Source organism: Natator depressus, chromosome 2 (assembly GCF_965152275.1).
Source record: "Natator depressus isolate rNatDep1 chromosome 2, rNatDep2.hap1, whole genome shotgun sequence".
Classification (NCBI taxonomy): Eukaryota; Metazoa; Chordata; order Testudines; family Cheloniidae; genus Natator; species Natator depressus.
Window position 1 is genome coordinate 118,542,186 of NC_134235.1, and position 16,107 is coordinate 118,558,292.

At 39.2% G+C, this 16,107-nt stretch overlaps 1 protein-coding gene across 1 annotated transcript; it reads right to left on the reverse strand.

Moving 5' to 3' along the window:
* Positions 1 to 529: 529 nt before the first annotated feature.
* LOC141982669 (heterochromatin-associated protein MENT-like) lies at positions 530 to 14,089 on the reverse strand. The gene is made up of 8 exons (XM_074944952.1): positions 14,039 to 14,089; positions 13,007 to 13,183; positions 11,444 to 11,491; positions 9,898 to 10,035; positions 8,603 to 8,720; positions 7,646 to 7,788; positions 3,963 to 4,130; positions 530 to 2,684 (listed from the first exon to the last, which is right to left on the reverse strand). The coding sequence occupies exons 2-8, from the start codon at positions 13,172 to 13,174 to the stop codon at positions 2,280 to 2,282; spliced, it is 1,188 nt and encodes a 395-aa protein (XP_074801053.1). The 5' UTR covers positions 13,175 to 13,183; positions 14,039 to 14,089; the 3' UTR covers positions 530 to 2,279.
* Between the last annotated feature and the right edge of the window lie 2,018 nt (positions 14,090 to 16,107).

The following is a 16,107-nucleotide window of genomic DNA, read 5'->3' on the forward strand; positions in this document are numbered from 1 at the left end:
AGGGTTAAATTTAATACATGCTGCTCCCGGCAGATTCATAGAAGCAAGTCACTAAGGCCCTGTCTAGACTAGGAAAAAGGAGATGTGTTTGCCAAGTGTGTTAGCGAACATTTCAAATAACATGATTTTAAATAGCATTGTGCAGCCTAATGCATACAAAGATAATGGTATTTTTAAAAGTCTCAGCTAAGTGTAATCAGTGCTTAATTTGTGCCAGGTCTTGCCAGGGCTGAGCCCGGCACCTCTAGGCTTACTGCATCCATTACATATGCAAAAAAATAAATAAATACAAAATTGCATGAGCCCTGGCTCCTCTTTCATTACAAATTAAGCACTGGGCATAATCAACCCTAGTTAAGTGACTATCATTTTGGAATGGTAACAATGAAAACATACTGTGACTATTAAGAGTGCTTAGAATATTATAGTTTAACAAAACAATACTGACAACTCCCTCCCCCCACCAAAAAACCCCACTGTCTATAATCAGCTAAATCATCAATTTGAATTGTAGAAACGTAATCTCAGTGTTTTTTTTATTGCTCTAACTGCAAGTCATACACTAGAGTTATGGAGTAAAATATCAGCTAAAAGCACATTGCAATTTGTGTAAATAACAGGAATATCTTTGCTAAACTGCATTCTTGAAATGAAAGCCTATTTTTCTACTTTATTATTGATACAGGTATCTAGGAATGGGTGCAAATTACAACCAGTAATTACGTTAACATTACTGTTGTTTGAATGCTGCAGGTGTTAGATCATATGTCGATAACCATTATAGTCAGATAGGAGGCATGCTGGTGAAAGTTCATCAGTTGTCCTCATCAGATCTGTTGGACAATCTAATTTACAAACATTTTCAAAAGATCAGGCACAGGAACAAATATTAGTATGAGCAACATGACACACCTACATAGCCCTCTAGAAACAGTAAGTTGATAAGTTCACTGGCTGGGGAGGCTAGGCCAGTTCACTGACTCTATGCCAACATTGTCAGAGAGCACTGGCAGAATGTTTAGTGCCTCATCCAGAGTCCTTCCTTTGACATCAGTAAAAACTGAATTGGGCCCTTAGGGAGGTAAAGTATGGTCTTACTAAATATAAATGTTTAGTTTAAAGAGCCTCTAGGGAGCACTGAATTTCACATGCTTTTGCCTTAGATTTTATGAAATTACAATAATTTCCAAAATGTTAATTTTCAAAGTGAAAATTTAGACTGAAGATAGTTAACGTTTTTGTACACTTCCAAGTTTATTACATGTCAGACAATAAGATCTCTAAAAAACTCATCACGGTCTATGTGATAACATTTCAGTCAGCAAGATCACACTCCTAATGAAATCAATGGGGGGAAGGTTTGGCCTAATGTTGATTTTCCTGTGCTTCTATGATCGTTGTTGTTACTGATTTAACAACTCTTTTAGCACTTATGAATGTACAATGTTTGTCCAGCAGACTGATTCTTAAATGGTTCAGCATCTGTCATGTAGACAGAATGGCCTATTTCCAAATGGAATGTTGTGGACAGAATGTGTGGAGGTTAAATTTCTATTTTAACACTCCGAAAGAACAAAATATATTTTGGATGGAAGAAACTTCATAAATACAACTCAAGGCAAATATGAAATTCAGAGTTAATGCTGACTCTCTATCGTTAACTGGCCTTGTGCCTGGGATTTGCAAACAAGACTTACTGTGTTTTCAATTACCCTTTGTATACAGACCTGCAATACCTGTGAATAAGAGAGTTAATTATTAAGCACTTGACTGTAGCAGGGTCTAATGTGTCCATGGGCAACAGTAGCAGAGATTAAGAGCCTCCCACCCACCAAAATCATTCTGCATGACTGCTTTAGACCTGTCCCCATCTTGTCTACAGGCATGGGGATGTGGTCATGGCCTGAACGCCCAGGTGCATTCTCCTGTCTTGTGAACAAGTGGGTGGGGAGGGACAGAGGCTACAGAACCATGACTGGCCCCCATAACACTAGCCAGGAGAGCAGGCTCAGTGCAGTGGGTAGTATGCTGCACTCTGTAATGGGCTGCAGTAGATTACTGTCCCCTTAGTGCAGCAGAGGAGCACAGGAGAAAATGTGCCTCAGTGTGTGTCTGAGGCACAATTACTTCTGGGGCTCCTCCTGACAGAGGCAGCTCATGCTCAGGGCTCTAACTAAAAGCGCAGACTAGACCTATGCTTTGAATTTCAGGCTTCAATATGTATTTCCCAGTTGCATGGTGAACACATGATGCCATGTGGTAGCGGAAAGTAACACGTTCTAGGGGGAGCAGAATCTGCCAAAGAAAAGGATGCTCTTGGTTTTGTTGTGCCTGATGAAGAAGAGGAAAGGGTGATCTGCCTTAAATCTTACGGCATTTACAGATGCTCTCACTACTACGACGACTGCACCGGAAGCTGCAGCCTCAGTGCCTTCTTCATTGACCTCAACAAAGGACTTGTGAAAAACTTGTGACAAAAACAGATCCTTCTGCTCAGACATCCCTGTGAAGTCAGCTTTGTCCAGAAGGAAGGCATCTGTCATCCCCATGCTGCTCAAAGTGGACTTGAGGTTATAGCTCTCTTCCAGCTTGATCCTGGGCAGATACAACTCCACTTCAGTTGTCTTCATCATTTCTGCGCTTGTCCACTTGGATAATTTCTCATAGGTCAATTCCCTCTCTAGCTACAGTGAGTTAAGAAAGAGAGGGAATTAGGCAATTAAAGGGCAAAAATGAAATCATGAGTAAATGAGAAAAGCTGATAAAGGCATGAAACATTCATAGCTGCCCCTATGGTATTGCCATTATTATAGGATGTGCTACATGCAAATAGGGCTTGATCCTGCAAGGTGCTCAGTGACGTCACTCCCATTTATCTAAATTGGAGGTGACCTTATGTGCAGGATTGAGTCCATAGAGCAAGGGTTCCTTGTTTTTTCTATGTAAACATACATGGGAATGTTCCCTTATGCACATATAGAGCTCTTGATAATGTTAATGGAACATCTACATGTGCGTGCAAGGAAGACTTCTCCCATTGCAACTACATATGATTGGTGTTCACAGGGTCTTGCAGACAAGTAAGAGGATATGGTCCTTGCCCTGATGTGTTTGCAAACAGAGCATCTGATTTTTCATGTTGTTAAGATCTCTCGGTTCCCATTGCGTTGGAGGCACTCAGCATCTGCGGTGAGGAGCTTAGTCCCTTGCGAGGTGGGTTACTAATTAATTATTTCACTAGAAAAAGAGAGCACAGAAAACAGAGAAAGGGAGTACAGCTCTTGGAAGAGTATTAACTGCAAGGGGCCAGAGAGTCAGATTGTGGTCTACTTTATGCTACCCAGGCAACAGAAACTGGACAAAAGAACTGGCTTCAATAACCAGTATGGAATTCTTGTTTAGGGGAATCACCACATAATGTATAACAAGTACTACACTTCCCACTCAAGAGTAATGCAGGTATCTCAACAGAATTCTGAAAGTCCTGCATATCACACTAGAGAATACACATATAATTTTTATGGAATCCACAAAACATGCACATAACGAAACCAATTATCCCCCTTTCTCCTTCCTCACCCTACTTCCTTATGGTTTGTTATTCTCTCATTGCATCACATCTGAAACTAGACTGTAAGCTATTCTAGGACACAGACCTGGTCTGTTCTGGAAAATTCCTTGCACTCTTTTGGGCTTCATCTAGATAATAATACATCATGCCAATGATACTTCTTAACGTTGTACCTTAGATGGTATCGTCGTCAGAACTGCTCAGTTTCACTTCTCAGTTCTTATCCTGCTCACAAAAAGGCACTTGTATGCCATACATTTGTCTATAGCCGTATGCATTAATGTATAGGATGTTGCTAAACTTATGCTGAGCATTATCCCGTAGCTGTCTCACACTGAAGAAACATTGAATTCCACTTTCGTCGACCAGAAATATGATATAATGGTTTTACCTGTTCCAGACCAGTAGATTTATCCTCAATATCATCTGGTAATAGGATGAGCATGCTGAGGTCATTATTGACATATGGAAGTTCAGCAATTTTGACCTTCATTGTTTCCAAGTAGCATATTGGAAATGTATCTTTCAGAAACATCATCTGCACTGGTTTAGTCTTGGTCTGTGAAATTATATATCTCCATAAGAAAATAAATATTACTTCTTCTTTCTTTGAAACATACAGGTTAGCAGTAAATTTTTATGACTTGCTTCAGATGAAATAAGAATAAAATTTTGAATACAGTTTTATGAACCAAAGTTGATTGCATGGTTTAACAGGGTTCCTTTCATGAGAAAATATTAATTGTCCTGTTGTTTCTCTCAAAGCACTGTTTTCTGTGACCTGGACTCATCTTCCACTCTTCCCCAGTACATGCGTAATAACTCACAGAAGATGGGACAAAGGAACCGGAAAATTCTGCAAGGATCACCTCAATGAGTTTCCTGACCAGTGTTCCTATTACAGGGAAGACTTTTGAGGAGACAGAGCAGGGGGAGGCTCACAGCTCCCAACACTGAAAATTCTGGGGAACTTCTAAGTACAAGGAGAAAGGTCACTGCATGCAGGGGCTGCTTTGGTCTCTTCTCCACCCCGGCAGAACAGAATAACATTGCCTTTGGCTGACTCCCTGGTGGCTTAGTAGTAGCAGTTGTAGAGTGGATTCTACAGATATTAATGATGCCCCATGGATAATAAATACAAAAACTCAGTGTTTGTAAAGTTTCATGGATGCAGGAAGATCACTTAGTTTCAGTTATGGAGCAGTGCTGTGCAAAAGGGTGTGTGTTTGTGTGCTATATTTAGCTGCATGAGAAAGTTAGTAATTTTGGTTTGCAGGAGTTTCATGAAGTCCTTTACAATTTCACTTAATATGTGTTTGCAACTCCTGAGTTCCAGTTTGAGTTTCAGGTGTGAAGGAACCCAGAATCTTACTGTGAAAGCCAGACAGGACTGTCAGGTTTTTCCTGATATTTTGCTTCGTTCCCACACAAACTTTTAAATCCCTCCATGATGGTTGAAATTAAGCCCACATTTGTTTAAAACTGTATCATTGATATAACCAGATCTATAGACTTCACCCATCACTATAGTATTTGAGGACCAGTTTTTAAAGTATTTAGGTGTTGCTCCATTCAGCGTTTCAATGCCTAACTTACTTAGAAGCCTGAATCTCATTTTCAGAAGTGACTTAGGGAACTGTTTGAGAACATTTTTCTATATACTGAAAAGTCACAACCCTACAGTCAAATAATATGGGTGCGTTTGTTAGAAAACCAGTTTGACTTAGTATAAAAGTGAAAGCACCTATATATATGTATATATAAATATATAAAACAAATGAAGAGAAAGTTGGGACAATGAATATATATTAGAAGCTATAGAGTGTAGAAAATTGATAAAGGAAGGCAAAGGGCACAAAGAAAACTGTGACCATCAGAGTTAAAGACAATAAAAAAGGAGTTTAAGTATATTAAGAAAAAAGGGAATCCTTGCAATGGTATATGCCCTTTACTATATGGACATGGTAGAATTGTCAGTAGTAATGTGGAACAGACAGAAGTGTTAAATACTTCTGTTTTGTATTTGGGGAAAAAAACATGATATATTCATATCAAATGATGATGAAATACTTTCTACTCCAACAGTAACTAAGGACAATGTTAAACAGCAGCCACTAAAGCTAGACATTTATAAATCCGGGGGTCCATAGAACCCAAAAGTTTTAAACGAGCTGTCTGGGAAGATTGTGGACCATTAATGTTGATTTTTAATAAATTTTGGAACACAGGGGAAGTTCCAGAGGACTGGAAGAAAGCAAATGTTGTGCTGATATTAAAAAAGAGTAAATAGGATGACCCTGGGTAACTATAGGCTTGTCAGCTTGACCTCAATACTGGGCAGAGTAATGGAAGGGCTGATACTGGACTTGATTAAGAAAGAAGCAAAGGAGGGAAATACAACTAATGCCAATCAACATGGGTTTGTGGGAAATAGATCCTGTCAAACTAACTTACTATCTTTTTTGATGAGATTACAAGTGTGGTGGATAAAATAATGGAATTGATACAATAGATTTCTGTACACGTTTAAGTAATACTGCATGACACCTTGATTAATAAACTAGAACAATATAAAATCAACATGGCCCTCATTAAATGGATTAAAACTCTTTAAATGATAGGTCTCAAAATGGAAGTATAAACTGAATCATCAATGAGCAGTTGTGTTTCTAGTGGAGTCCCACAGGGATTGGTTCTTGGCTCTATGGTATTAAACATTTATATCAATGACTGGAAAAAAAACATAAATCATTTCTGATGAAGTTAGCAGATGACACAAAGATTGGGGGAATGGTATATAACAGAGAGGACAGGTCATTGATACAGACCTATCTGGATTGCTTGGTAAACTGGGCACAGACAAACAATATGCATTTCAATCAGGCCAATGCAAGGTCATACATCTGAGAACAAAGAATGTAGGCCATACTTGCAGGATGGGGCCTTATGGTGAAAAAGAATTTAGGGATCATAGTGGATCATGAGCTCCCAGTGTGATGCTGTGGCCAAAAGGGCTCCAGTGATACTTGGATGTATCAACAGAAGACTATTAAGTAGGAATATAGAGGTTATATTACCTCTTTATTTGGTGCTGCTGCAACCCACTACTGGAATTCTGTGTGTAGTCCTGGTGTCCACACTTCAAGAAGATGTTGACAAATTAGAGAGGATTCAGAAAAGAGTCACAAGAATCATTAAAAGACTGGAAACCATGTCGCATAGTGAAAGACCTTAGGAGTTCAGTCTATTTACTTATCATAGAGAACTTTAAGGGGTGACTTGATCATAGATTATAGGTACCGACATGGGGAACAGAAACTGATAATATAGGGCTCTTCAACCTAGCAAATAAAGGTATAACAAGAACCAATGGCTGGAAGTTGAAGCTAGACAAATTCAGACTAGAAATAAAGGCACAAATATTTAACAGCGGGAGTAATTAACCATGGGAACAACTTGCCAGGGTTGTGTTGGATTCTCCATCACTGGAAATTTAAAAAAATCAAGATTGGCTATTTTTCTAAAAGATATGCAGTAGTTCAAGTACAGTTATTGGACTTGCAGCAGGAATTTAGTACAGAGAAGTCCTGTGGCCTGTGTTAGGCAAGAGTCAGATTAGACTATCACAACGGTGCTTTGTAGTCTTAATCTAAGTCCCACTGACTTTAAATGAGTGTTAGGCTCCTAAGTCACTTTTGAAAATGGGATTTAGGCTCCTAAGTCCTGTAGGTGCTTTTGAAAAGGTTACCATAGTCTATAGAGCTGCGCAGCTGTCACATTAACGTGCAGTCAGGATATTCACTAATGTTTCTATGTTATATGGTCCTAGGTTCATATAACATTATATGAACAAACAACAGTCTCCTCTTGAAGCTAAAAGCCATTTTTCAAATCTTTTCTTAAACAATGCAGTAGATATACTAACTAAATATTAAAATTGTCACAGCTATTTATTTTAGGCCATGCTTTGAGCTAACAATAGTTTTACAATGGAATATGAACTGTGGGTGAGAGATTTTCATGCTATATGGAGGTTTCTTACTGCTCAACAACATTAGCATTGGTGGGACATACCTTGCTCAATCTGAAAGGATTCTCAGACGTGTTTTCATTCAGAAATCTCTTTTCCCACTTTCCTTTGAAGTAAATGGCATTAACCAGGATCAGTGTGGTATTTCCATCAAGAGCACCTCTGGGCAACAGATTATGGATTTTCTCTTTCAGAAGGAGAAGAGTGGTGTTTTTATTCCAGTGTAGTACAGAAAGTGGCTATTTCTAATCTTGCTTTCTCTTTAGTTATCCATTGAGAATGTATGTGCCTCAGAATCTCTGATCCCTGAGTGAGTTTTCAAACTTAATTAATTTGGCCTTTAAACCCATTTCTAAAACCAATCTTTGTTATTGTGGCACAAGGTGACATGTTGGAAAGAAATTAAAATAATGCAGCATCTAAAAAATATAAAGCCTGAATCTCCACTGCCTTGCCCCTTGTGAAGTCATTTATACTCGTTGATAGTGGGTGTAAAACTCTGCCAAATCAGAATGGTAGCATTTTATACCCATTGCATCCTCCTTTTGCACAGGAGTAAATAAAACAAGGGGCTAGGCTGTGAAGAATCAGGCTCATGGAATAGGGAGTCCATGGTCATAAATCCTGCTCCTGTAGTTCCAGTAATGATGGTAGCCCATGAGACCAGAGGCCCTGCGGGAGCTATTGATTTTTTTAGAGGAAATCAGGTTCTACAGGCTGCTCCCTTTCTTTCTTTCTCTTTTCTTTTCTTTTCTTTCTGGATTTTATCCAAAACTCATTGAAGCCAATGGGAGTCTTTCCATTGAATTCAAAAAAGTCTGGATCAGGCACTAGAAGCTGTTCAGCTGTTCATTTGTCCACCTCTCTCTCTTCAATTTCCACATTCGCTCCACTAGTGCCTGACTACAGGAGGAACACATGTAGAAATGCAGCCACCTACCCAAAAGGAATCAGCAACTATAGTGGGAGAAGAGCAAAGCTGTGGTTTGTCCTTAGCTTACCCTCAGTTTGGCTTTCAACCCAGGAATTGATTTCTTTTCTGGCTTGTTCTACAGCGTTTCCAAAGTTAACCGCTTGTGGCTCTGCATAGTAATATTTTTTAACGAATTCTACGTATCCCTGAAAAGTAGGAGAGAAAATTTGCTATTAAAATAAATTCAAATTGGCATCACTTAAAAAAATTCAGATTGCTGTACAACATAACTACTACAATACTAAAGAGAGTATAATTCAACTGAAGCTAGATAAAATTTAAAAGTAAGATCTATGGTACTGTATATTTGATAATTAGAACTGATTGAATCTCTATTTCAATTCCATGGGAAATTTCCTTTCATCCCAAATCAGAACGAAAAGTTAAAATTTTGAAATTTCCTGTGAAAGGATAATTCTGAAAACATTCTTTTAGGAAATATCAAAATGATGTAATGATAAGAATAACTGGAATACTGTGTGTCTAGTTCTGGAGCCCACAATTCAAGAAGGATGTTGATAAACTGGAGAGGGTTCAGAGAAGAGTCACAAAAAGGGTTAAAGGATTAGAAAACGTAGTGATAGACCCAAGGAGCTCAATCTACTTAGTTTAACAAAGAGAAGGTTAAGAGATGATTACATTCTATAAGTACCTATACAGGGAATAAATGTATAACAGTGAGCTCCTCAGACTAGCAGAGAAAGATATAACACAATCCAATGGCTGAAAGTTGAAGCTAGACAGATTCAGATTTGAAATAAAATGTACATTTTTAACAGTGAGAGTAATTAACCATTGGAACAATTTACCAAGGCTTATGGTGGATTCTCCATCCCTGACAATTTTAAAATCAGGACTGAATGTTTTTCTAAAAGATCTGATCTAGGAATTATTTTGGGGATGTTCTATGGAAGTCAAACTAGATGATGACTGTGGTCCCTTCTGGCCTTAGAATGCATGAACATTTTCCATTTTAATATGGTTGAAATGCTTTATTGTTTCAACTGTATATAATATGAACTATAAGTAATAATATAAATGTATATTATCTAATATAAAAGTTAAACTGATAATGTCAAAACAAAGCACTTTGACTTTATCGAAATTAAGAGTTTTGATAATTTTTCATCAGAAATGTAGACAAAATCTATACGTTCCCATGAAACATTTCAGTTTTAGCACATCAGCATTTCCCATTGGCAAATTGTTCCTTTGGAAAATTTTCAATCCGCTCTATTAATAATCTTGGATTTTGATCAGTATTGAGTGTCATAAATATCTTTCAAAACTTTCTCTTCAGCTTAATAAAAATATTCAACTTACACTAAGGAATTGGTAAGTCTGTTCCCCATACTGTCTGTTGGCAGTTTTAAGCAAGTAAGAAGTTTGGGGTTTGTTGATTAAAGAGATTAATTCCTGGAACTCAGAATGAATGTCTTCAGTTTTGCAGTCCTCAGGTTCCTTTAAAAGGGACACAATGAACTTGGAAATCACATTTCTTTATTAAAGTATTGTACTAAGATTACTACAGTTGTCAGAAGTTACTGGGGGGAAGGGATTACTCTATTTTTTCTGTTTATTGACTCTGTGCATTTGACTGAATTGTCTGTAATCAGATTTATTGTTTCCACTGGACAGTGAGCAGATCAGTTTCTCCCTTGCTGCAAAGACCTTTACAAACATCATCAGGTGAGTACTTAGAGCTGCAGGTTAGGTGGGACTCAAAATTTGAGCTCTACTCCTGCACCATGAAGACTGTGATATTCAACACAGGGTCACCCAGCTCTGGTGGAGATCACATCTCTGATGGAGCACACCTGTTTTGGAGATGAGGAAGATCACATCTCCTCAGCATGAGAAGCAGCAACGGAGTGCCATTACTGAGGGATTATTAAAGGGGAGTAAGTTAGGGAACTTCGAAGGTGAGAGATAGAGGCCTCTGTTTCTCTTAAAAAGCAGAAGACTTTGTCTAACAAACCATCCTTAGTTCAGCAGCCAGGGATTCCCTGCTGACGAATTACAGCTGGTTCATCTGCAGAAAATCCTGGCACAGAGGCTTTTGAGACATCTTCAGGAAGAACATTCACCCCTATCCCTGACCCACTCCCAAAATGATGAGAGGAAAGGGGCTTGTCCTTAGGGCTGTCTGAGGAGCAGAACACCTCAGGCAGCTCCCCACTCTGGTCTAATGAACCAAGGCAGATCCATCAGAATGCATCTGCTGGGGAAATAAGGGTATCGTCTCCTCCGCCCCATCTCTCCAGCACTACATGCACCTGGCCATTCTCCTACCTTTCCACAAGCACTTTCCAAATCTTCCCTATACTCCCTATATATTGTCACATACACCTCTCCTGCCTTAACTTCCGCATCATGCTTTCCCTCTTTATATCAACACATCATACCCCTTACAACTGCACATATTCCTGCAGGATATGTCTGTAGCTATCCAGTCTCTGAGGTCAGAGTTCAGGTTTTGCATTGCAATGTGGGTTAGAGGAATTGTGTGTGTGTGTTGTCCATCTGTACATGTGTGAGGTGGAAGGGAGTTCCCTGGGGAGGTGCAGAGTCAGTGGTGTGTTGCGTTGCTGTTCAGGAGTGTGAATTAAGGTGCCTTTCCTGCCTTTGAAGGTTTGAGTGTGTGTGTTTTGCACTTAAGCAACCTTAATTGGTTATTAACTACAATTTGGGGGAGGGGGGAGTCAATATAGATGTAAGCTGAAAACAAACAACCAATAGCATGATTCAAACTGATGCTGCTGTTGAACTTTCCTATTCCCAAAGAACAGCGGATTTGTTTCTCTGATATTTTTGTTCTAAAGAATACCATCCTCCTTTTCTTTGGCCTCCCACGAGAAGTTCTTGTCACCTGCAAACAGCCTCCTCCGGTTCCTGTAGTTTTCTTAAAATGAAGCACCTGCAAACAGAGTTTGTAAAGATAATAAATATATTTGAAGACAGCTATCTAAGACAAATGTACAAACAAATTGATTTCTAGTGACCTAATTGGCAAAACCTCAAATTTATTATAATTAGTCAGCAAAGATGGTTGCTACTTAGCCTGCTAAGGACACTATATCTATGATTTTCAATGACGATTTGAATGTAACTGAGACCCAGGTCATAACCACACAGCCATATTGCTGGCTTAATAACAGATCATCATTATGAATCAGGTGGAAATTAACTTAGACATATGGTGAGACCATGTGAAATTCATGATGGCTTCAGCCATGTATTATTATACTCTGTTTATTATTGGGCATCATTGTTGTGCTAGATGCTGTACGATATATAAAGGCTCAGTGCTGCCCCAAGGGTTTACAACCTATATTAAAAAGACAAATGCAGTTTAGTTGCATAATACACAGAATGGCCATATAAAGGTGTAGTCACAGAGCCATCAAATGGTAATGATCAGATACATTTATGCTCAAAGCATAGGTAGCAGCAACAACAAAACACAATTCAAGGTATGATCCCTGCAAATTACAATGGTTATGCAACTTTATCATTTTTATTAACAAAATTCAGGCAAATGTAAATAGACTGAAATAGGACTAAACTGAAAAGGTTTCAGTTGTGCGTGTAAGACAACTGTCATGGAAGAGCTATGGACGAACCAAGCCACATTTTCAGTGTTGGCATTTATTTGTGTACAGAACGCTGATATTCACATCTTAGAAACATGTTTAAAATAATGTTAAATTGAGTTTTAAGGGAAAGCTAAAATGGAAGATCAGGTTCTTAACTATTGGGGCAGCTCCTATCTGGCAAACCAGCAGCACCACTCTGGGAAGTATGGGAGCAAGTGAGTTGCAGGGGCTAGTGAAGGTGTTGAGAAATGATGGGTCCTCAGTGTGAGTAGAAGACTTTTCCCCCTTAGTGGGTTACCTGTTGGATTCAGAGAATCTCAATCCAAAGAGAATTCTGGCAAACTGAGGTAAATAAAGGAGATCTCTGCCTAGGGAAGGTAAGGAGACACCTGGAAAAGTTACTAGAAGCCACTCAACTACCCAGGATCAACCAAGCCCCCATTCACCTCAGGAAAGCTCCCAAGCCAATAGGGCCAGGAGCTGCCACCTGGAACTCCCCTTTACAGGGAGCTGCCCCAGTAGTTTAGAACCTGACCTTTCATTTTAGCTTTCCCTTTGAACAGAACACTGGATCTGGCCCAGAATACCTGAACAGTGTGGGGTACAGAGAGTTACCAGCAAGATGTTTTCTCCTGGTAGAATTGGATGGGAAACTCTGAAATTAGTTAAAATTGCAGTGAATTTGTTCTTCCCTGTAATCTACCCAGCGTTCCCAGTCACCATTCCTTCAAAGATATTGTGTTTAATACTGTAGTATATCAGGTTGTTGTAGCATGTGTAGGAACCATTTGTCATATCGAGACATATACAGTACATAGTCAAATTTCACAACCTACCTCAGCCATCTGGGTTGCAGTGTTACCTTTTGCACCCGCATAAGTCATGGCCAGAGCAGATGAGATACTCCAAGGGGAAAAGAAAATGTTTTTGCCTTTAAAAGATTCATTCAGCTTTTTGAAAAGGCTGAGAGTAAAGCTACCATTTGATGCTGAGAGAGAGTCCATTGCTGAAACCTAAGACAGATATATGAAGACAGAGTGTAACAGTTTGACTTCATTGGAGCCAAGATTTTACATTTGGTCTCCAGCATGCATTGTTTTCTCTGTATCATAACAAACTAACTTTCCAAACTTCCTTAGAATATCTGACCTATAGTTTCTGCTGTAAATCAATCCCTAGGTACTTGTATGACACACAAATCATATCATGCACTCTCTTTACTGTTATATAAAGATTTCAAAATGACTTAGGCACCTAACCTGCTTTGGTGCTTTTGAAAATACCAGTAGGCTCCTCTCTGCATCTTTAGGTGCCTAAATACCTTTGATAATCTGGGTCTCAGTCCTTGGCCTCTTTGGTTTCTGTGGCTGTCAACAAGGTGCATTATGGAGTATCCAAACGCATAGTAAATCATGGATTCTTTTGTTATGAGAAGACTAACAAGAGGATGACAGAATAAAAATCTTTTTCTTCCCCCTCAGGGGAACAACAATTTAGTGCTTGGCCCATTAATTTGCTGTGTTGTACCATCTCACAGCAAGAACTACCACCTGAATATATTTATCCTTACTTATCTAATCTAAGATTTTAAGGAACAGGATTGTCATCTACTCAAGAAAATTCTTCCTTTGATTGATTAACTTGCCCTGTATCAGCATCTTTTCTTAAACTCTGAAGTATATAATACCTATACTCTGTTTTCTAAGAACTGAAATCTAAATTAAATTTACAATGCAAATGTGCAATCCCTGTTTTACTGCATGACATTTAATTTATTATAATTTAATCTGCCCTGTCAGGCATGGTTTAAGTAGTTAAGAAGAAGTTTCAAAGAAAGCTAATTATGTCTATATGAATATTTACATTACCTCAGATTTCTGTGAGAGAGAAGGAATTACTTGTGTCGTCGGCTGGGTTCTGGGTCTGTTTGTTAGGCAATAAACACTTTTAGAAATATAAAACAGTTGTGCTTCCTTCTGACCTACATCCTCCACTCTTACTGCCCTATGTGTTTCGCCACCTATGTTTACCCCTCCTCCTCACCAGTTTCCAGAACTTTCTGTTGTAAAGCTTGCCCCAATTGTTGACATACCTTATATTAGTTTGGCAATAAATACATCTAGAAAAGAAATGAGATTGCGGCTCACTCTCCTTCTAGCCTTCACTCCTAGTCCCCAATATGTTTCCCCACCTAAACCTACCCTTACTCCTCACCACGTTCCAGAAATTTTTGTTGTAATTGATTATTGATCCACTGTATTTTAAACATCAAATCTTAGAGATTTAGAAGAGGAATACAATGATCTTATAAGATCTGCTATTTTAGGCATAGGATAAGCAAAAATACCACAGGGTGGCCTACAGTAAGAATGGCTGGTGATGTTGTCCATTGCGACTCTCTTTTTGGTAGTGGTGAGACATTTGTTTAAAATAAGTGCAGTCAGTGTTTAACTTACACCAAACACCACAAATGTCTGTCTTTCTGCTGGATGGGTGTTCTGTGTGGTCTGATTCTTCACTGCATTATTCCCATTTTAAACCAGTTTAACTCTATAGATTTCAACTGAGGCATATCAGTGTAAAACTGGAGTAATGCAGGGATCGGTTAGACCTTGTGACTCCACCATCCTCATTTAAAACCTTTAGGAATATAGATACTGCCATGCCACCAAATCAGACTAACCATCCAACTGGCCTGGTATTTGGCCTCCAGCAGTGACCAATACCAGATGTTTAAGTGGAGGATGTAAGACACCCAAAATGGGCTTCTCAAAGAATGCCTGGAATGCGCACTAAAATATTCCCATGTCGGAAGTTTCTCTCTAATTCAAGGCAGTTGTGGGTGCTGTGTGTACTGAAGGATCAGGGCTAGTATCCCTTTTTAATTTAAAGGCTGGACTAAAGAACATCCCTGGTCCATGCTCAGTGCAGTGGATGCTGAAATGTTGAAACTTTTTTTTTTTAAACTTCAGAGGCTTGTTTGTTTGTTTCATGCTAAGACCCAGCATGAAAATTAATAGCTCATGTGCAGCCAAGAGTTCCCTCTCTCCGAGATAGCAGAAAAAGAATTCTGAAAGGCACAGGTACCATCACCCTGCCTTGTGTTTTGAAAATCTAAGGCGGTTAGCTGTATGAAGGAGCGCTTTTCTAGAAAGTGTGTCTGTGCAGACCTATACCATAACAGGGACTTCTTTGGGGTTACATTTTAGCACACAGCTTTATCTCGTTATATTCAACAGGACAGTATTTAGAGGGGATGTGTTTGTGCAGTCATAGTGAGTATAATAAAATAAACCCTTATGTAATGTTATTTCATGTTCTTTTCCTATTCAGGAAGCAGAACCATGAAGAAAGGTGTGTGCTGCTTCCTAGAAGCGTGGACTTCCAAAGTGCTTGCAGGCTGGTGGGAGTATTTTCAATATATCTGGAGGTTCGCTCGTGTACCCAGCTTATTTAATCTCTACCCTGAAATCAAAGGGTTAGAAGCAGTCCCAGAAAAGGGAGGAAATTACTCAAAAAACTCTATGCTTCTAGTATTTTATTCCACTGTCACTGATTGCTGAATTTGAACAAAGAGCTCCAACACCAAAATGTATGACGATATAGGTTCTGCATAAATATACTGCACGGTAGTTACAGATAAATATTTAGGGCCTGATTCTCCATTGCCCTAGTTTATACCAGTGTGACTCCATTGCTTTCAGTGAGGTTACTCTGCCACAAAACGAGAAGAAGCCAGTGGAGAATTACTCCCTAGTACAGGGGTGGGCAAACTTTTTGGCCCAAGGGCTAAATCTGGGAATAGAAATTGTGTGGTGGGCCATGAATGCTCACGAAACTGGGGTTGGGGTGCGTGAGGAGGTGAGGGCTCTGGTTGGGTGTGCAGGCTCCAGGGTGGGGCCAGAAATGAGGAGTTCAGGGTGTGGGAAGGGGCTCC